The sequence below is a fragment of the Poecile atricapillus genome, chromosome 2 (assembly GCF_030490865.1).
Source record: "Poecile atricapillus isolate bPoeAtr1 chromosome 2, bPoeAtr1.hap1, whole genome shotgun sequence".
NCBI lineage: Eukaryota > Metazoa > Chordata > Aves > Passeriformes > Paridae > Poecile > Poecile atricapillus.
Genome location: NC_081250.1, coordinates 80,697,111 through 80,718,378, shown reverse-complemented (window position 1 = coordinate 80,718,378; position 21,268 = coordinate 80,697,111). Strand labels below are relative to the sequence as shown.

Genomic DNA, 21,268 nt, shown 5'->3' with positions numbered 1-21,268 from the left:
TTGGTTATTTGTGAAAATCACATTATGGAAATACCAAGAAACAATGGAACCATTGCACTAGATAAGCATCTGTTTATTTTAACCTGGCAGTATGGTAATTTTAATGATTTCAGGATAATATAAAATAATCTCATTGGAGAACATTGCATTTCTACGAAGAGGAAAATGAGCATGACCCTATTAGAGACGAGGAAACCTAATAGATAATGCACAAAATAAGGAAACAATAATAGCCCCCCAGTTACTCTGTGAGATACTAAAGTGTTTTTTAATCACACACATCTTATCAGGAGACTAATTCTTAAAATCACTTAAATACATGCATAAAGCTTTTTCCAGAATTTGTAAGTATATTTGTCTTTCAATAAAAGCCTCTGGTCATTCACATGTTTGCATAGCCTGGTGAAACACCAGTTAACACCAGAGAGACCAATTATCTCAGGAAGAGGTGGGAGAGGAAAAATAAGAAATCCTCTTAACATGATGCATTGCACATACAAGGAATCACATTTCCAAATATAGGATGTTATTATTTTGATACTGCATGAAGAAATAAATACAATCTCTGAAATCCCATACTAAGGCAATAAAATTGGATTTGTATCCACCTGGCCTTGCTGGAAGCCACTTTGCATCTCAGTATCCTGGTTTATATTTAAGAGTGTAGAAGAAATAGGTGGAGAAAAATCCAATGCACTGATTACAGTAACTCTTTGTCCTGAAGTGCTACTTATAATTTTCTGGCCAGTGTTCATTATGTTCTGAAAGGAGAAATAGTTCCAAGATGACCATTTGTAGTCCTTGATGGAGCTACATCACATGTACTCAGATGGGTTTCTCTAACGGTCCCAGCTAGTAACCATACCCTATACCCCATTTGCCCAATTATGTAGGTATATGGATAAGCCATTTGAGTAATTTAAAGCATTTGAGTAATGCCAAAATAAGACATCCGTATGTTTGATGTTATATTATACAATGCATTTGAGTAGTCTGCAATTCAATTTCAGCATCTAGAAAATTGTTATAACATTCACCTTCTCAGCATGAGGTGAAGTATTTTGCTGAAACCTGTCGTTCAATGCAAGCTAAAGTCTAAAGCACTCCCAAATTCACACAGGAGAGTGGATAATAAAATGAGATGGTATATATTAATGGCAGCATATATATATTAATATATTAGGTATATATTAATGGTAAATAATGGCAGCAAATTCTAGATTTCTCCTTTAATTTGTTATCTTTTTGAAAATGTTTTTGTTTCTGCTTTTATTCCAATGTTTTTCCAGTACTGGACTGCGTTAGATAGCAATGTCCAATCCCCAGTTTGAATTAGACAAAACTGAAATAGAAAGAGGATTAAACCCATCATATTTCAGAAATAGAAACTGGGTCACTTATTAAGGCTTTCTCTAGGGTTTGTCAAAAAGATTAAAATTAGGATGAATTTATCACTGACTTCTTTATAGTTTCCTGATGCAGGGCAACAGTAAGGATAGATGGACACATATCTGGGCTACTTCCAAGACTTGAATTCAAATACCGTCAGAAACTCTATCAAACAGCAATATCCTCATGTGTCAAACTTCCCAGGAGTAGAGAGAAGTACCATTACTGTTATTGAGGAACAAAACCTCAGGAATGGAGAGGCTTAAATCTCTCACAGTCATATAGGAAATCTGTAGAAGAGGAGTGAACTGATCAGAAGTGCAAGTGCAGACATGCTACACACTTTCTCCATATGGAATGGCATCAGCAGGCTTACTCATATGAGCATCAAACCAGCCTATTTTTGGGTGCATAATTTCATAAAAAAGGAAGAGGGATAATTTTAGGAAAATGTGAAGCAAATACATGGTTTATCTCCTGTATGTAGAAAGAATTCCTTTAGGGAGAAACAAAAAATTTTTGTATAAAAAAATCTATATTTATTAGATTAAATTATATTAATTAAATATTATATAACATATAAGAGTATATAAATTACTATATATTATTTTATAATAATAACATATAAATATAATATAAATTACTGTATTATATCTAGAATATTTATTCTAGATACCAAATTGAGGGACACATTTGCACACATATGTGTGGGGAGTCTTCTGCACCAGAAGAGTACAAAAATAAGATAACAGTTCACAAATAAATTCTCATGTACACTAATCCTGTCAACCCCAGCTCTGATGACCAGACATATATCATCTGGCAATGGAATATATATGTGATAATTTTCCCTAATATTCTTTATACATGTATTGTCTAGTTATTGTGCTATTTTGGTAAAAGATATCAAAATACAGAAAACATAACATTAAACTTATAGTTTGAGAAACATTTTTCTCTCCTTCTTTCAATCTTTGTTAGCCCTTTTCCAAGAACAAGAAATCCACTGACATTTCAAGCTACAGCTGTTTCCCCGTTACTGTGTGGCTTTGTGGCATTTTAAGAAATAATTTGCAAAGTAAAAAGTAAAAAATAATTATTTTGAAGAGGTGATTTTTAAAATCTACTCTTCAGAGATGGAAGACTCCCAGACAAAGATTTTATGCAAATCTCTGGTTTTCATCAATAAAGCAACATCTGGACAGCAAAAATTTTCAACAGTTTTCTCCCAGTAAATTCCCTAAGACAGAAATTGAGAGAAATATGAAAACAGAAGTTCCACACTGAAGAATTATTGAGAAGCCTTGAGGATCTTCAGCGTCATTCAGTTCGCAGTCTACAGAAGCATATATCTGAAAAGAGCAGCTCTGTGGGAACTAGAACACTCTCCATCTCTCTCCTCTTCATTTGCACAGCCTTCTCCACTTCTACCTACTACATTCAAAAATATCAAATGACACATAAAAGCAGACCGTTAGCATCTTTGGTGTTCCCTACTAATGCTACATTGTTTGTTCTTTACAGTCTTGAGGAAATAATCCAAAAATATTTAAGTAGCTTCCATACTTCTCCAGTGAAGCTGAACCCCGCTAGTCAGTGCTTAGGTGGTAGTGCCCACCTTCCAGGTGCCCCAGGCTATCTGGAAGCTGCCCTACCTGCCCAGAACTAGCATAGTTTACTGTGAGAGACCTACCTGCTAACCTACTAACCACTGCTGTCCTCAGGGAGTTCAGCATTACAGGGCTTGCAAGCTTTGACTACAAGCTAACCTGAGATTAGCTAGACCCAAGACTGTGCCTTGAGGAAGTATTCCTTTTCTGGAAAGGGTATGCTTTAGATTTCAGTGCAAACAAAATATAGGTTCATAGTGAAAGCAGAACATCAATTATTTTCAGTCATAACTGAAACTAACTAGTCATAACTAGTCATACTAGTCATAACTAGTAAATGAAATTAAATGAACTAGTATTACAGTTATACCCTTATGTCCCTTTATTGTATTAACTGCACAGAGATACCAATAAGATGGTACTACAGATGCTTTAAACAGCATTTAATCTGACTGAGTAAGTGCTGGAAAATACTAGCAACTGAGAAAACACTAACATTTGACAAGATTGTTGTTAGTATTTCTTATTCTCTGGCTCTGCTCTCATCATTCATCTCAAGCCTTTGGTTTATAGGAAACATGTTGTAACTTCCAATCATAGCTCTTTAGCAGCTCTTACTATTCAGATCAACCAGGACTTCACATCAAGTCTTAGCCAGATCTTAAGAAAACTGAGACCAACCTCTCTCCTTCCAAAGGACTTCTTAAATGGGGCAGTCTTAGCAAGTGCTGCCGAATCTGCTTGTTTATAAACACTCTCCCCAACACCTCCAGTCAGGTAAAAATGAAAACAACTCTGTCTCTCTTTGTCTCTTTGTAATTGAGAGGGAACATTTTCTTAATAATTTCTTCAACTTAATTATTTACCTTGAATGCCTTTTTCATGCATACCTTGCCAACAGTACACCACCTGATGTTTTAGGTTAATTGTGCTTTGATGCCTCACAGCAGCTAGCCTGCTTACAGTCCTGCTACAGCCCTAGCAAATCACCCGATAAAAAATACAGCTTTATTAGGCATAATAAGCAAGAGGTTGGATTTATTAACCTTTTAGCTCTGCCAAGAACTCAGCAACCCCAGAAACTAATTTACTTAACATCTGTGCCTATAAACTCTCTTGAGATTAACTTCAAGCAGACAGTTTTTGAAGATGCAGGCACTCTGATTTGAGGACCAATGTGAGGCTTGGAGGCAGTAATTCTGAAGGCCTCTCCCCAAAACCCCAAAAGATGCTGTCAGTAGAAAGCAGTATCTTACCTCTTTTAGCATCTTGTTTCCCTCAGTGTCCACATTTCCTCCATGTACCACCTGTTGTGGCTTTTGGCATGGACCAGATCAGCACTGGGATGATGCTGACTTAAGTCATACTACCAAACCCACTCCCCACATTGGCCTTTTGGGGGCTTTAGCTCCTCTCCCATCTGTAAAATAGGAAGCTGCTCAAGAGAGGTTTCCTTGTGCTTGGAATGCTTCCTTTAGTGGTGCTGTTGGAAATGCTGTGAAAGAGAGCTGCAGTGTCCACAGAAATCCCTTATGTGCATCTTAGAGTTTTTACAAGCTGCTAAACAGAGAGAGGAAGTAAGTGAGCTGGCTCTCATGTTTAATTAATACTGTGATATTGCTACAACTGCAGGTCCTGGCAGGTAAGGAGGTTGTCTTGGTTTGCAATGAAAGCTGTAACTAGAAGTATGTATTCTATTACCATCTGTTAAAAACAGGTGGGGCAGTGTTCTTTATCTCTTTCATGGTCCATTCTTGATAACTCCAGGGGGATATCTTCTGTTAATGGGCCATTGAGTCTTACTGCATGACTGATAAAATTACATCATCCCATTGTGAGATGCTCCACCCAGGGGGAGGAGCCAAGCCTTCCTACCTGAATATAATCTGAGATTTAGAACATCCCATTCCAGAGGAAAGAGTGGACTCATCTATACCACTAGACCTTCAGAAGAAAACTACACCTTTCTATGGGATCACTGCTTTAACAGAACCACATCTGTCACTCCAGGAGGACTGCAGCTCCCATTTAATTAGACTGCTGCCAATACCCAGATCACCAGGGTGTGTCAGGTTGTATTCTTACTCTGTCAGTAGTTTTTTGTTGCATGTTTGTGGGTTGGTTTTTTGTGTTTTGTTTTGGTTTTTTGGTGCTACTGTGTTTTTATTTTAATTTCCTTACTAAATAACTGTTTTTCTAATTCCCATATTTTTGCATGAGAGCATCTTGATTTCAAGATTAAAATAATTTGGAAGGGAGTGGTCTACATTTTTTCTATTTCAAGTAAGGTTTCTGCCTTCCTTAGCAGAGACCTGTCTTTTCAAACTGAGACAGAGATGCTGCTCCATCCTTTCACCTGCTCCTAGCACAAACCTATAAAGCAATGGGTGAGGAGACAAATGGATACAGAAAAACCTGCCTGCTGCGCCAGCAAGAGTTTGTAAAACTCTTGCATCACTGAAGTTTCTAGTTGGTGGGAATACAACAATAACATGCCTAAACAGCTTGAGTGTCTTACCAAGAAATGCTCACTCAGCCTCAGATTACCTATGTGATTTTTAAAGGCAGATCAACTAAGGAATAGAGAAATACAGCCTTAATTTCAAAAATGAGTGCTTAGATGTCAGGTAAAAAAACCAAACAACCAGGCTTCTTGTTATTCAGACATTTTAGACACCTGAGTAATGGAAACAACCAAAACAAATCATATTTTATTTTATTTTGGACCCTGGTGCTTTTGTAGTGACTGGATTTCATTTTTTAAGAATATTGACAATAGCTTTCAGGGCATTATGAATTCTTTTCCTTAGGTTAAATTGTTGAATGTAAGAAAAATATATAAAACTTACTGAGTCTTAATACTTATCTTACTCTTGTCTTTACTATTCCACATAAATCTCATTAAGTAATAAGATATAATCATAATGATAAATCTCATTAAATCTCAATTTTGGAATATTTTATAAACGGAATGGCTTACAAACCTTAATAAGGCAAATTGGAGGCATCTCATGCTATAGTAATTCCAAAAATTGGTTTTTGTCAAGGGAAGCTTTGACTGCATAGGGCCAGGTGATATCTGCTCTGGGTGTTTTAATTTTCTGCCTTGGTAATTCCCAGCAATAGATTTTGATGAGATACAGATGATGACAATGACTAATAATTCTGAGGTATTTGCTTTGAGATGATAATGTTTATTTCTTTGCTTTTGACACAGAGTTTATAAATACTAGCATTTAACTTCGATTATATTAAATGGCTTCTTTTCTGGATGAAAGGTTGAGGCTGTCTTCTTACAAATGCCATGGAAACAGGGGGTTTTTGGATAATTTTGAAGGAATCTGAAGACTTACTCTGTAGCCTTTCCTCACATTCTTTTTATTTGATTTACACACTGAAGCACAAGTGAAAAGAACCCCTGTTTGTCATGTATAAGCTGTGTCACTGAAAGAGCCAAGAAGGCAGACATCATCTGCTTTACATCTATGACCATGTCCAAGCAGAGCAACCTTGTTGGGCACCTCTGTGTGACAATATAAATGGCTGCATCAGCATCTTAAGGAGCCAAGTAACAGTTTAGGCCCAATTAGCTGCATCAGCTTATTTTCAAGCCACATGCAGGTTAAATAATTTGAAATAGTCTCAGTATCAGTTGTTAAAGTGAAAAATTCAAGGGCAAACACCATGTATTTCCTGTTCTAGCCCAACACCTTGCTTTGAAAGCTCAAGCAGTATAGCACTGTTCTTTGAGAGAAGAGATGCAAGTGACGGGCGGAGGTGAGAGAAAACAGTTTTCATTTCCAAGGTCCCTGCAGAACTACTAGAGATGTGGGAGAAAACGGATTCATTTCTCCTCTATTAATAAGCTGGTAAGGTAAACTGAACACAGAGAAAAAAAGGATGACTTCAGAGTCAAAATTTTTCCTGTGTAACTATTTTCCCTCTAGCTAGAATTAAGGTTTTTCGAGGTTGTTTTTTGGGGTTTTTTTTGTGGTTTTGGTTTTTTTTTGTATTCAAAGTTACTGATCCCTGCCTCTTTGCTAACAAATTCCACATAACTTTTTTAAAAACAGTCTGGTCATATGATAAATCTGTATTCTTCCAGACTGATTTTTGTAAAATGGAAACAAAGCAGGTATATTTGATTAATGAATTCTTATGGATAAGCTGAATCTTCATTAAAAAACCCCCTTTGTTTCTCTATAGTTAGAATAATTTTGGGGCTTTTTTTTCTGATATTTGAAGTTACTAGAGCCAAGAGACTTTCTGGGCTTTTCTGATGAGTTCAGGTTGAGAAAACTCAAATGCTCCCCACCAGCTGCAGGATCTCAGGCAAAAATGAAGTTTTTCAAAATACAAGTGCTACTATAAGAAGTAGCATTCTGTTGAACAGCTCATTGGCCACTCTTACTGAGAAGAAAACAAGTAGTTAAAGGAATGGAGCCCTTAAACTCTGTGAATGCAAATTACGTAACAAATGGACAAGGCAATAAGTGTAAAAGTGAATGCTGTCATGTTGCAGGTAAAGACAGCCCAGAAGCATTTGGCTTGGAAGCAATCACACATGGCAGCAGTGGAGAAAGGCCCTTTCTTTACCCAAGGAAACAGGCAGCATGAGCATAGCTGGTAATCTATGCCAGCTATGATGTAAGAGGTGTCTGGAGGTAAGGGGATAGTTTAATCTCCTTCTTCCCCAGTTTAGCTCCTTTGCAGAAGCAGCCAGCCAGGGAGATATTTAATGCTAATTCTGCTTACAGATATCCTCCTGCTGGGCACTGGGATAACCCTGCCGGTCAGGATTCAGCAAGAAATTGCTGGGCTTTGTATCACCCATCATTGGTTTATACAATGTTTCCTCGTAAGACTATAAGCACCTACTATTTGAGGCCCTTTACTCAGTTACATTTTACTTTTCCTTCCAACCTTCTTTTGGTGTAAAAAGTGTGGCTCAAACTCTGCCTCACCTCGTGCAAAAATACCTCCTTTTTCTCTCATCAGACAGACAAGGACTTAGACTTTGGACATTCACTTGCTGAAGGACGTCAAATATATGAGATTCGTTTCAAAAAGCCGTTGAAGAAAGCAAATATCCTAATTAGTTGGCCAAACAAACAAATTTGGCACAGGCTGGTTGCACTCCTGAAAAGTTTTGCAGTCGCGGCTCTCGGCACCACACAGTTGGTGCTGAAGGACCGGTGGCAGCCGGGGGTCCTGCCAGCCCCGCTCCCGCTTTTGCCACCTCGGATGGGCTCGCCGCGGGCCCCTCCGAGCCCAGGACCGCTGCTCCCACCGAGCAGCACGGCGGAGGAGCCCGGGGGTGCAAAGGACGCTGCGGTCCCGCACCTGCAGCTCGGTGTCCACAGGGAGCAGCCGCGGTAGCCACCGGCTCCGCCCGCACACCGCCCCGGCACCGCGCTCCGCCGGTAAACCCGAGCCCCAGTTTCCTCACAGCGATGCTGAGCGGATTACGGGCCGGGAGTTTGGCAACTGACTGCGCTCCCCGCAGCCGTCCTACCCGCCCTCAGCCTCTCCCCGCTCCCCGAGGCGGTGGCAGCTCCCCCGCGCCGGGCCGGCGGCGGTGACCGGCCCCCGCGGACCCTCCCCCGCAGGCGGCGGCATGCCCCGGCCCGGGGAGCGGCCGAGCTGCCGCGGGGTGACCCGCCGAAGGGGGCTGACACTTGCGTGAGGGGGCAGCGGCACCCGAGCTCGGCGAGGCAGAGCCGCGGCCGTCGGGGCAGCGCTTGGCGGGCCGCGGCTTCCGGGCGCCCTGAGCAGCTCGCGGGGCCCAGCGCAGACCCCGCGCCCCGGCCCCGCGGCCGGCATGGTGCTGCTGTCAGGGCACGGCGAGCAGCTGGCCGGGGAGCGGGTCTGCCCGCCCGCCGCCGCTAAGGAGATGCCCGGCGCCGAGGAGGAGAGCAGCCCTGAGCAGGGGGCGGCGGAGGCTGCCGCCGAGGAGCCGGACGAAGTAGAGGAGGAAGAGGATTGCGAGGAGTACGAGGACTTCTCCGAGCTGCCCGACACCTGCAGCATCGCCTCAGACGACTCCTTCTACCCTCCTGGCGGGCTGGACGACGAGGACCTCTGGTCCCTGGAGGGAGACGAGCGCGACAGCCCCGAGGCGCTCAGCCTCTTCCGAGCGTGCTGCACCAACAACAGCATCGTGCTGAAGGCGCTCATCCGCCAAGGCCCCCAGGAGGAGGAGGTGCAGGAGGCCGACCGCAACCGCAGGGTGAGCATCCCGCCGCGCTCTTCCCGCTGCCCCGGCAGCCCGGGCATCCCGCGGAGCGGAGCCAAGGGCAGCAGCCGTGAGTGAGTTACATCGTTCCCGGTTAATGAGATACTGTTCTGCAGTCCCGTTGAGAACGGGACCCCAGGCAGCGAGGAGCAGAGAAGTGTGTGACTCTCTGCCTTGCCAACCCTGACTTTCCACTTTTGGCTTAAGGAAGGGTCCCGTTTATGGGATGAGACAAAGGTTGAAATTCCGGTTTTCCCGCGGTCAGTTTTGAATTGGTTCTTGTTTTCCTTGTTTATTGGGGACCAAGGAGGGTATTGCTGCTAATGGCTGTGTTCAGCATCAAAATACCTTCATCTTTTCTGGGCTGATCATCCCCTGCAGTATTTTATGATGTTCACCTTGAAATTTTGAACTGCTGGTAAAAGTTTGTGGTTTGGGGTTTTGGAGGGGTTTGTTTGTGGTTTTTTGTTTGTTTTTGGTTTTTTTTTTTTAATATAGTTTTTCCTTTTTCATTTAGCTTTCCCCCAAAACATAAGCTTGTTCCTGGTTTCTAGAATGCCAAGCAGGGCTCAGGGTATTCCTACATTAAATCAGCATTTTTCGGAGTTCGTCTTTTTTTTCTGATAATCAGTTTTTGGGGTTTGTATCAGTGTGAGTTTTGTGGCTCAGTTTTTTCCTGTTACTCAGTTAATTGCAATGACAGAAGTGTACTTCTCTAAATCAGAAGGTGAAAACTTGGGAAAGATTTTCTGGTTAGTGCATTACTGGGGTGTTTGAACAGCAGTACTGAAGATTACCAATATTTCTACAGTTTGTTTTAAACCGAAGAAGTTATTTTGCATAAACAATCTGCAAAAGCAGTTGTGAACATTCTGTGGCATCAGCGTCACAGAATTATTTTAATTGGGCAAGTAACTTGCACATTGTGGCAACATAAGTGGTCTTTGCATCAAAAAGAATGCCATAATTTTTGTTTGGTTCTGTCTAGAGAGGGGCTTTTCTTGTGTCTTACATCTATGTACTTCCAGGATTTTTCCTAAAAATATCATTATTTCTTCTCCAAAGGATTGATTTTAATAGAGATTTTTAGTGATTTGACTAATTGTAAATTTCTTAAAAAGAGAAAAAGTCATATCATCTGAGGGAGAAGCAACCTATGGTGTGAGGGTAGGAATGAGCAGCACAGGACAGAAAAAATTTACATCAACTCTTCTGCCCAGGTCAGGATATGGCGTTGTTATACTTTAGTGAGATCCAATTATGCATTACAGCATATTCTGAAGATCCTGCAGATACACCTATCCTGTGCTGTGCCTGGGCTGGAGCCCCACCCCAGCCCTGACATTGTATGGGGTTTGGCCTCCAGCCTCTGCTGAGGTCCACTGAGTCAGCATGTTTCAAGTGTGTGACCGTGTAGGAGGTTTGACCCCTCCATAAATGTGGCATAAAGGGCCAAGTGCCTCAGAGCTGACCCTTCTGAAAAGGTGGCCTTCCCACCCAACAGAGGGCAAGAAGCTGCAGGAACCCTCCCTCTCAGGGCTGGCGTCCTGCAGACCTCAGTCAAAAGGTATGACAAAGTTCAGCACAAGCATCAGCCCTCATCCTGCAGCTGCTCTTTTGGCAAAGGTGATCAGATTAGAGTTGTGAAAGCAGTGAATTCACCTGTTCGGACAGCCCTGGCCTTCATCATCCCCTTCCCAAAAAAGCAAGTTGCTCTTTATCTCTTCAGTTTCAGAGAAAAGATACAAAACTTAAGTTTGAATCTGAAAGTTTATTTTCTTTGTTCATACTGTAGAAATCAAAAAAACCAACAAAACAGAAAGAGCATCTACTTAGGGAAATACTCAATTTGACCTGAAATTAAAAATTGGCATAAAATTCTGTTTTCTTCATTTTTTTTTTTTGGAAAATAAAGTAAAAAAGTTCTTGAATTCAGCAACTTGCAAAGCTACAAAAATGATGTGGTAGACATGAGTTCGCTTTCTTGCTGCCTCCCTCACAAGAGTGCCCTAATCACAGCAGTATAGAGAAGGACAGTCAGTCTGTTCCAGACAGATGTGAATGGGGTGGGAGAAATCTTTTAAATAGAAAGCAGAAACTTGAGGCATGACTCCTGCTCAGGGATATTGAGGCAAATTCTCATTATTTTGCAAAGGAAGACCACCTTTTTTAGAGAATTTTATCTAACAAAATGAAAGTTTCACTCAGGCTTTTTATTGCCCTTTCTGTGATTTTTTTTTTTTTTCTCTTGAATTTGATTATAAAGTCATTGGACATTATCCATGAATGAGACAATTTTGCTGCCACAAAGTAACAGAACAAGTTACACATACCTGTTGTTGTCATGAAGTTTTTTAGCTGCTGAAACTAAAATTACTGTTGGCTTTCAGCATCTTCTTTTGCTAGGATAATATTTGTCTACAATGTTGTCTTGTATGCATTTGTTGGAAAGCTCTATTTTTTTTCCTTATTTTTAATTTTTTTCAACTTTTTTTTTCCCCCCCACATTGTGAACAAATAAGCTGCACTTTTGCTTCTGCTGAGTTTTAATTTCTTGTCCAGTAGACAGGGCAGAGAATGAAGAATAACTTGCTTTTTGAGAAGCGGGGTGGTGAAGGAACAGCTGTCCAACTGAGGATATTAACTATTTTTACCATCCTGGTCTGATAACCTCAGGTATGTAGGTACAGTACAGTTTCATTTTCACAGTTTCAACATCAAGTTTACTTCAAAACAGACAAAACAAGTAACAAGTTATTGTAGGAAGAAAACACTGTATTTTGATTCTGAAAGCAAATAAACTCAGCTCACAAAATGTATCATGAAGAAACTGTCAAATACCCTAAACTGGGAAAAATAAGCCTACTTTATTTTTAATTAGTTTTACCTTGTCCCAAAAATATAAACATGTAAATTTAAGATGTAGAAGCAATTCTCCAGAAAATGCTAGGATACCCTTACTAATTTTCCTCCACTCTTTGTGCTAAAATACATCCATTGTTACTTTTGAGTCAATTTGCCAAGCCCAGATAGTGTTTTTTTGTGTCATTTCTTCAGAAGTGGATTTTCCCCATAGTCTGTTCATGAGCTGCAGAACCTCCTGCCAGGCATGAGTTTTCATTAAATTCAAGTTCCTTCAGTAAACCAGACTGCACAACATTTGATTTATTAGTCATCACATGTAGCCTGAAGATCTGTACCTTCCCTGTCTTGTTTTCATTACTGTCAAGACAACAGTTGTGGAGTTGTATCATTGACTGCAGAAGATCCCCAAATGGCTGATCCCTTCATCTTCTCTTGCATTGCTGTCTGTCCATGGAAACCAGAAAGACTTTTTCCTCTCCTTGCTCAAATTAACACTGAAATATTTGGAAAATAATTATGACAGCACATAATATTAATTTTACACCACGCAGGGTAATCTCGCATTCTTCAGTGTTTGTGTATTTACTCTAACAATAAAGAGGAATTTGAGGAAAACTGTGACTGGTAAAATTTCCTGACCCAAGACCATAGTGTTGTCTGGGTAACAGTGCTACTTTTTACCTTATTGTATGGGGGCTAGCCAAATTTCTAGAATTTCAGATATTTTTATATCATCATTTTAACATCACTTAATATCTAATTTTGCCTGGTGATCAAGATCATATATATACTCAGAAAGACAGATTTTCAAAATCTGGTGTTACCTAACTGCAGAATGCAAGCAAATTTAGAAATTTGCCATGACAATAGAGAAAGCATTAAGAGAGGGGAGAGAGAAAAGGAGGCAAAGAACGTTCCCTTGCCAGATTGAAAATAAGCACTGCAGCTGATCCACAGAAAGGTTTTGTGTTGATCATACATGTGGTATAGCCCATATTAGCAAGAATATTCTGTTGTAGTCTTTTTCAGTTTTGTTTTTTTTTTTTTGTCATTGCTCAATGAGTCTTTTGTCCAGTTCCATTGACAGCTATGGACATAACTGTGCAACTCTTTCTCTGAATGCAGCCTAGGCTTGTTTGTGCACTGCACACTGTGAGTGGGTGTTTTGGAATGGCATCACTCACCTGGTTTCCTCACTGGGTCCGTAACAGTATCCGAGGCATTGGATCTGTCCTGTTGCTCTTCTTGCCCTGTGCTGCAGGCTGCTCCTCAAGCTCTGTACTGCCACAATGAAACTATTTCAGGCAACTCACCCAATTGAGGGAGCATGGCCCTTCAGGATTTTTTACATAGCAATGCATGGTGAATCCTCCATGGAGCTGACACCTGAAGTTGTCTTTGTCAAAGGGCTGGACTTCTGAAACAGTGACTGGTTGTGATGGACAGGGAGCCAGTGGTTTGATTACCACTTTCTGGGTGAGAGAACTTTGTGTTGGATGCTTTTCTAAAAGTCATGTATCACAAAAAGTGTTAGAGCTTGTGTAACGCTCCATTAACTTGTTTTATTTATTTATCTTCAGAATGTTAACTTGTAAAAATAAAATATCCAGGAGTCCAACATTTTCTGGTAAGGGATGAAGTTCTCCCTGTCACATGTTGCTTTTCAGTTTTCATGGAACATAGCCTAAGTTAACCCATGTCAGAAAATAGATTTGAAGAACATCATCTGCTACAGTGTTCAGAATATTTTTTTAATTATTAATTTCATAGACAACTTAATTTTCTTCATATTATCTTATACAAAACATTCTCATGGAAACAACTACTGAAACTTAACATCATGACACTAAACCATGAAAGGGAATTTTTTTGGGTGAAAGTACTTTTTTTAAAAAGACAACAAAACAACAAAAGTAATGTAATTTAAATCCTTAAAAAAGTACGGAAATACTCAAATGCAGTAAAAAATGTCCCTGGAAATACATGTTTGTGCTTAAAAAGAAAGTGAGTAAGATAAAGAATTGTAGATGTCAAAAAAATGGGGGAATTCTTCAAATACAGTATTTACAGCTCAGTGTTAGCCATCAGAAAGGAATAGATAGAGCATGGAAAATATGAAGTAAGCTGGCTAAGAGGGATTTTGGGGAGCTAACCAGACAATGAACCAGACTGATACAGGTAGGCACTCAGAGGCATTATCAGAAGAGTGTGGGCAGGTTAGATGTCTGCCTGCTCGTCTGTATTGATCTGCACTGTTAGGTGACTAATGCCTTTGTAAACCTGGCACAGAAAGATATCTTTTAAAACAACTTTACTGAAGAAAAAGTATGTGCAGAGAACATATTTTCTATGGATTAAAGAAAAATTAATAAAGGCCATGAGGGTGTGTAGACATAAAGAATGGGAATGTATATCTTCAGCATATTGCTGGAAATGCATGGCCAGACCAGACTATGTCTTCCATGGAGCTGACAAGTAGTATGATTTAACTTGTACTTAGTGTCAAAAGCAGCATTAGCTAACAGATGTAGGTCCAACTGGAATGGACAGACTGGAAGACCACATGAGAAAGTTATAAAAGTTAAATCTAGTTTCAAGCAATAGTTTCAACTTCTAGAGGAACCAGATGAAGAGTAGTTTCCTTGAAGAATTTTGACAAATTGCTTAATGCAAAGTATATGGAATGGGAGGGGTGTATTTAGTCTGACAGTTGCACAGGAGTAAAGGTCATGTCAATCTTCAGTTCTACTCTGAGCAGTGTTTCACGTTAATGTCTTAAATCAAGTGGGCGGACTTGCAGAGCTCCTCAGAGATGCAGGAATGATCCTGGTTACCCATATGAGTACAGGCTGATGCCAGATGCTAAAAAACATACCTGCATTTAAAATCTAATGACACCCTAACAAGACTGGTTGTCTTGAAACACTGTCATCAGTAAGTATGACAGATATATAGTATGTTTTTAATATAACACGTCCATAACATATGAGACTTTGGAATGCCTTACTGCCTTTTCCTAGGATAATACTTGAGCTTTATTTCACAGTGCATGAAGTGACACTGCTAATGCCTTCAACCCACTAGGAAACTCAAATTTATGTTCTCATGGAGGAATTACTCTAGAAGGAATAGTAGCACTAATTTCCTTTTGTAAAGCTTCCTAAGATTCCTCAGGGAAAATTTGTTGAGGAATTGTAGGAAGTTGAAACAGAGAGCACTGCTACGAAACATCTGATTGGTCTGAAAATATGGGTTCCTGTTGAGTTCCAGTAGCTTATAGGAGGTACTGGACTTCAAGTCTGGGTACTGGACTCCCAGTCAAGATGCTGGGAAAGGAAGAGGTCCAAAAGCCCCAGTATTCCCCAACTCTTCAGCTCCAAGCTAGGTGCCAGTAAGACAACAGTGGTACCTTGTCTTATCAAGGCTCTAGGTCTCAAGGCAAGGGCTCTGTGGAAGAAAGAAAAAAAATGCTCCTGTCTCAAGCAGCAGATTCAAAGCTACCTGCTTAGAAGTCCCACAGGAACAGTGATTTTAGGTGCTAGCTGTGGTGGACATCAGGTCTCCAGTGCCACATCTTTCAGTGTCATCAAGGGCTTAACTCTCATGTCCTTTGAACCTGCTGATGTTAGAAGTAGTGATGTGGGCTGAGGCTCTTGTAGGCTACAGAGTGTTGACAGATGGAAAGGCAGAGACAGGGATGTCAGCACCTCATCAGGGAGTTCCCTTTTCAGAGGTGTGAGACTTGATCGTCTTTCACTCAGTCTTTTTGCTGGGCTTCAGGAGACATTTCAAAAAGGGTTTTGAAAGAGGCATTGATGTTCACCTTTGTGTGTGGCACAGAAACCATTTTAGTCACACGGTCTTGTGTTTATGCTTGGGAATATAAACTATGACAACAAGTTGAAAATAAAAAACATTGAACAAGGACTACAAGCAATCAAAACACCTATTTTAATATATCCAGACATTTAAGCAGGTGCTGTTTATGTTCAAAATTTGTTCTACTACTCAAGAAGAAATAGTCAGAAAGATAAAATACCCCAAAGCTCCATTATCCATTTTGGAAAATTTCACTATGTGACAGAGACCAACAAAAATCAGGCGTTTTACTGTAATACTTCTATATGTTGGTAGTACTTCATCTTCACAGAGGAGAATGAGTAATAACTCTTGTATGACTTTACGGGTGTTTTTGCTTCCCACCAGATGAGCCGAATGTATATCAAGTTTATGTAAAATTACATTTCATTAAAACACATTTTTCTTCCCCTAAAGAGAAGTGATACATGGTCACCAACTAAAATTCACTGTTAATTTTGAAATAAAGATAGACTTGAAACGTATAAGCAGCCTTTTACTTATAGAAAATCTTGCTAGATGATCATGGCAGGTGTGTGTGCATTGCCAAAGGAAACCATTTCTGGAACGAGAGTACATGTGCAGTGCAGTTCACATCTACCCTATGCAGGGTTAGCACCTCTGGTGTTGACCAGGTGTGACCATGCAGCCAGCACTTAGCCTGGATTTTCCCTGAATCCCAAGGTGTTCTCCGAATTCATTATTGGTTTTAGCCTTTTTAATTCAAACTCCCAAACTAGTATCATTTGTTGTGTTATGGTTTTGGAAATCATTAACTATGCTGGAACTAAAACTGGTAAAATACCTATTTGCACATGCTGTATGCTTATTTCAGATACGGTAAGAAAGCTTTCAAGTAGGATAACACAGATCATAAGATGCTGCAGTTTTTCCCCAAATTGTAATTTTGGTCATTATTTTCCTTACCTTTTCCAGTTCTTGTACTGTTTTTGGACAAATTATTCTGTTTTGGCTGGGGGGGTGGGGGGTAGTGGGGTGGGGTTAGAAATTTATGTAAGTTCTATATTGCCTGCTAAGAATTTTCCTGCATGCTCCTTCTGTATCATCTGTCGTTACACTGTGGAATTAGGTTTATCTTTTGTGACTGAGGTAGAACTGCACTGAAAACTAATACTAGAGTTGCTAAAAACTGCCAGTAATTTTTTTAAGGAGAAAAGAAAATCTCTGGAGCATGTGAAAGCAATGAAGAATTCCCACAGGCCTTATTTGAGACAGGAATTCACCTTCAATGTTTTCATAAATAAAGTTTCTCTCAGAAGGTTACCCCTCTAAATTATTTAAAATATTATGCCGCATAGGTTTGAATTTACCCATTTCTGAGTGTTCTTTAATTAAATACAAAAATGAAAACCCTCCAACTTGAGCTAGATATAATCCTGTTACATACTCAGTGAGTCACAATAAGAAATAATCAAGTACTGTAGGAAGAGGATTGTTGTCACAGAGTTTGTGGTTGCACATCTGGCAGTGAATTAGCTATTCAAATTGTATCCACTATGGGAAAAACCCACTATGTGGAAATAGTTCCTATTTTTCAATTCTATTATTTTCAATTATGTCTGTTAAATTTCACAGGGAGCTATTTGAAAGCAAGATGATGCAAAAAGGGAATGACTCACTGTTGAGCTTTTGTTAGTTCACACATTTCAGATGTATAATGTTCTGAGCCCGATCATGTAATATCCTCTCACATATGAGGGTCAGGAATTTGTTTTTTGGGGTTTTTTTGAGTTTTTTTGGTTTTTTTGTTTGTCTTTTGCTTCTTAGTACATGAGGCCTTATCTTTGTGACACCTTGTGAGTGGACAGACCAACTGCTGGCAACAAGAGTTGCCAGCAGCCACCGGAGCTCAGAACTGGGCTCGTGGAGAAGTTTTGAAGTTTTGTTTCTATTACTGTAGGGAGGAAGCTTATGCAGAATCCATTGTTATTAGTTTTCTGAAGTTCAAAAGTGGCAGATAATGGAACATATTCAATCTGTTCATAAAAAGAGCCTTTCAGGCACTATTTGGCTTATTTTTTTTTTCTTTTCTTCTTTACAAAACCTAGATATCTTGCTATTTGGAGCTAAAAGTAATAAGGGTCAGCTCACCTATTTAGCATTTGATTGAAAAACACAGGAAGGGTATCAATGTATTCATAAAGGCATCTTTAAGTGTGGATGAAAGGAAAAGAAGGACTTTATTTGAAAGGTGGTGTAGTACTTATGTGTATCTGCAAGTGTGAAAAACGAGGTTCACATAATTTTTATAGAATTTAAAAGTTTAATAAAAAAACAATTAGGAGAAAAAACTAAAGTAAAGTATACAGATATGGCCGGGTGTCTCTGCATTCAGCCAAGAGAGCACACCTTACTAACAAAGGATTGTCCCTTAAAAACAGAACCCTACTACATATCCATAAATTCTCATACATATTCATACATTCTTCTTAGGATCTTTGGTGTTCTTCTCTTTAGTTTTCTCTTGTCCCCTTCCCAATAGATCAATCCTCTTGGTGCCATCGAGATTTACATTCCCTGATACCAGAAATGCAATAAATTCCTCCCCCCCAGAGTTCTGGTCACTGCTGTCTTCATCTGGATAAGATAGTTTACAAAAGAAAAAAAGATCTCCAGCTATCTTTTTCAGTCTTTGGGTTACATAAACAAAAGTAGTTTTTGTTTTAATGCTATGTCATAGCTAAACATACATGTATTATACCACTATTTCTAAGTTTCATTAATAACAGAAATAAAGAAGACTATATTATTACAGCTAAATTTTCTAATCTTATACATATAATATTCATTATAATACTTGCGAAAAGCCAGTAATATGATATGCATTTATAACAGCAAGTATCATATGAGTTTGATAAAGGATCCAAGGGAAGGCAGAGTCAAAGCTCAGCTCTGCAAAGGGGTTAATTTAAAATACTTATCTTTCAACAGTTTTCTACAGATTTTCTATAAAAAGAATGAAGTAGCAATAGCTTGTTAGACATAGAATGTAGGATAACACATATTGGCCAGTTCTGCAAAATGAAATACCACAAATATTAATGAAATACCACAAATACTAATAAAATATAAGTGTTTAGACTTACAGAGCACTTCCAAGCTAGTAAAAAAATATAAACATAGTAGAGGAGTTTTCTGGTTACACTAGGACAAGCTGTACTGTAAAGTAAATGTGTGGAAGCATGGAATAATGCTAGCCAGAGGAAAGCTGTGTCTGGGGAGAAAAAGGTTATTTTCCCTGTTGTCCTGCAGGCACTTTTCAGGCTCACTGCTGTGTTAGGTGAGTCCTATCTGCAGGGAAAACTGGGCAGCACATCAGTATCAGAGACACTGCTCTGCCATATTGCTTCAGCAGAGCTCCCCATGCAGAACTGCCAGCCTGGAATAAAACACACAGTGTTCCTGGAGGAATAGCCCTGGCCAGAGGTTTGAGGTGGGAGTGAAATCATTCACGGCTGACAGGGAGGGAAAAGACTAAATTTTGAGATCTCTGGGAATAGAATGAAAACCTTTTTCTTGTACCCCAGGGACAGGCCCAATCTCCCAGGCAGAGACTGTCCCACAGCCTGCAAGCAGTTGCTGTATGAAAGGGCTCAGGTGGTTCTGGGATCCCCCATTAACCTCCTTCCATCACCAGTCATTGGGACAGAGGCTAAGCTGTGCTGAGTCCTGCTGTCATTTATGTGGGGTGGGACTGAACCTTTGCCACCAATTTATGGCTGTTCTTTCATTTTTCTTACTGCATTGATGTTGTATCATCTGCAGGAATTTTATAGTCCAGAAAATTCTTCCTCTTGCAAGGATGCAATAAGGATTCCCCAAGTTTGAAGATACCCATGAGCAGAGCTGCCTGTGGAATAGGAACTGGAACTGAGTACTAGATACGTGCTAATCTTTTTAGTTCCTTACTTGAATTAAAAGAGTGTGTTTATTGAAGTCAGATGTCTCAGTGCATTTACAATACTTATCTCCAAAAGTTCCCATGAAGTGTGTTAGATCCTTTACATATATGTGGATACATGAAACAAATATTGAAATATTTAGTAATCAAGTTAAACATTTTAGATGCAGTAGGTCTCTAAAGCACCTGAAAGTAGATTGTGGTAAGGTGGGGGTCATCCTCTTTCTCCCAAATAACAAGTGATAGGACAAGGGGAAATGGCCTCAGGTTGTGCCAGGGAAGGTTCATGTTGAGTGCTATAAAAAAAATATTCACTTAAACAGTGATTGAAAGGGGAATCTGTATGAGGAGCTGCAGAAGTCACTTGTTTTTTTCAGCCTGGAGAAGGGGAGACTGAGGAGAGACCGCATTGCAGGTACAACTTTTTTGTGAGAGGAAGAGGAGGGGCAGGCACTGATCTCTGCTCTGTGGTGACCAGTGACAGGACCTAGAGAATGGCCTGAAGCTGAGTCAGGGGACATTTAGGCTGGATATTAGAAAAGTGTTTTTCACCCAGAGGGTGGTTGGGCACTGGAACAAGCTCCCCAGGGAAGTGGTCACAACACCAAGCCTGACAGAGTTCAAGAAAGATTTGAACATTTGTCTCAGACACAAGGTGTAACTCTTGGGGTGTCCTGCATAGGGCCAAGAGCTGGATTTTATGATCCTGATGGGTCCCTTCCAGCTCTGCTTATTCTGTGTGATTCTATGTAATCCTGTGATTAAGTGTTGGAACAGGTTGTTCAGGGAAGCAGTGTAGTCACCATGCCTGGAAATGTTGAATAATGAATAGATGTGGTACTTTCGCAATATGGCTTACTGAATATGGTGGCATTCAACAGAAGGCTGGATTTGATGATCTTGGAGGTCTTTTCCAGCCTTATTGATTCTATTTTTCAAATATAAGCAGCCCAGAATAAAAGAAAAAAAGAAAAAATAAAAAGAGATGGTGAATAAATGTCAAGCTTTCTCTTAAAATTAATCACTCAAATAATTTTCTTCAATGGCAAGAAATTATGAAATGTATTTTACTTGCTATTGCCATTTTTTTTTCTTTCTGTGGGCGTTTATAGCTTGACCTAGTTTATGCTTATTACAGTCAGCACAGCTGATTTATGAGCAGAGGCTCCATTCACAGATGGGTGCAGGCAGAGCTGAGGTATTCAAGTATACATCTGTGGCAATGTTCACAGATCACAAATGCGCTTACCGTCCTCTTAGGATCTGAAGTCAAATGAGGGAAAAAAAACATATCCTGAAGGTTTCAAGTAAGGTGATGCTGTTTCCCAGTACTTCTTGTATCCCAGGTCCAGCAGTCTCTTTCCTGCTGTTGTTAAAATTATGAAACCC

At 40.0% G+C, this 21,268-nt stretch overlaps 1 protein-coding gene across 1 annotated transcript in view; it reads left to right on the top strand.

Annotated features, from left to right (window-relative positions):
* The first annotated feature begins 8,820 nt into the window (after positions 1–8,820).
* Positions 8,821–21,268, top strand: part of ANKRD33B (ankyrin repeat domain 33B) — a 49,426-nt gene continuing 36,978 nt past the window's right edge. The window contains exon 1 of the mRNA XM_058831664.1: positions 8,821–9,228. Coding sequence (XP_058687647.1) covers positions 8,821–9,228 — 408 coding nt within the window. The remainder of the gene's footprint in view (positions 9,229–21,268) is intronic.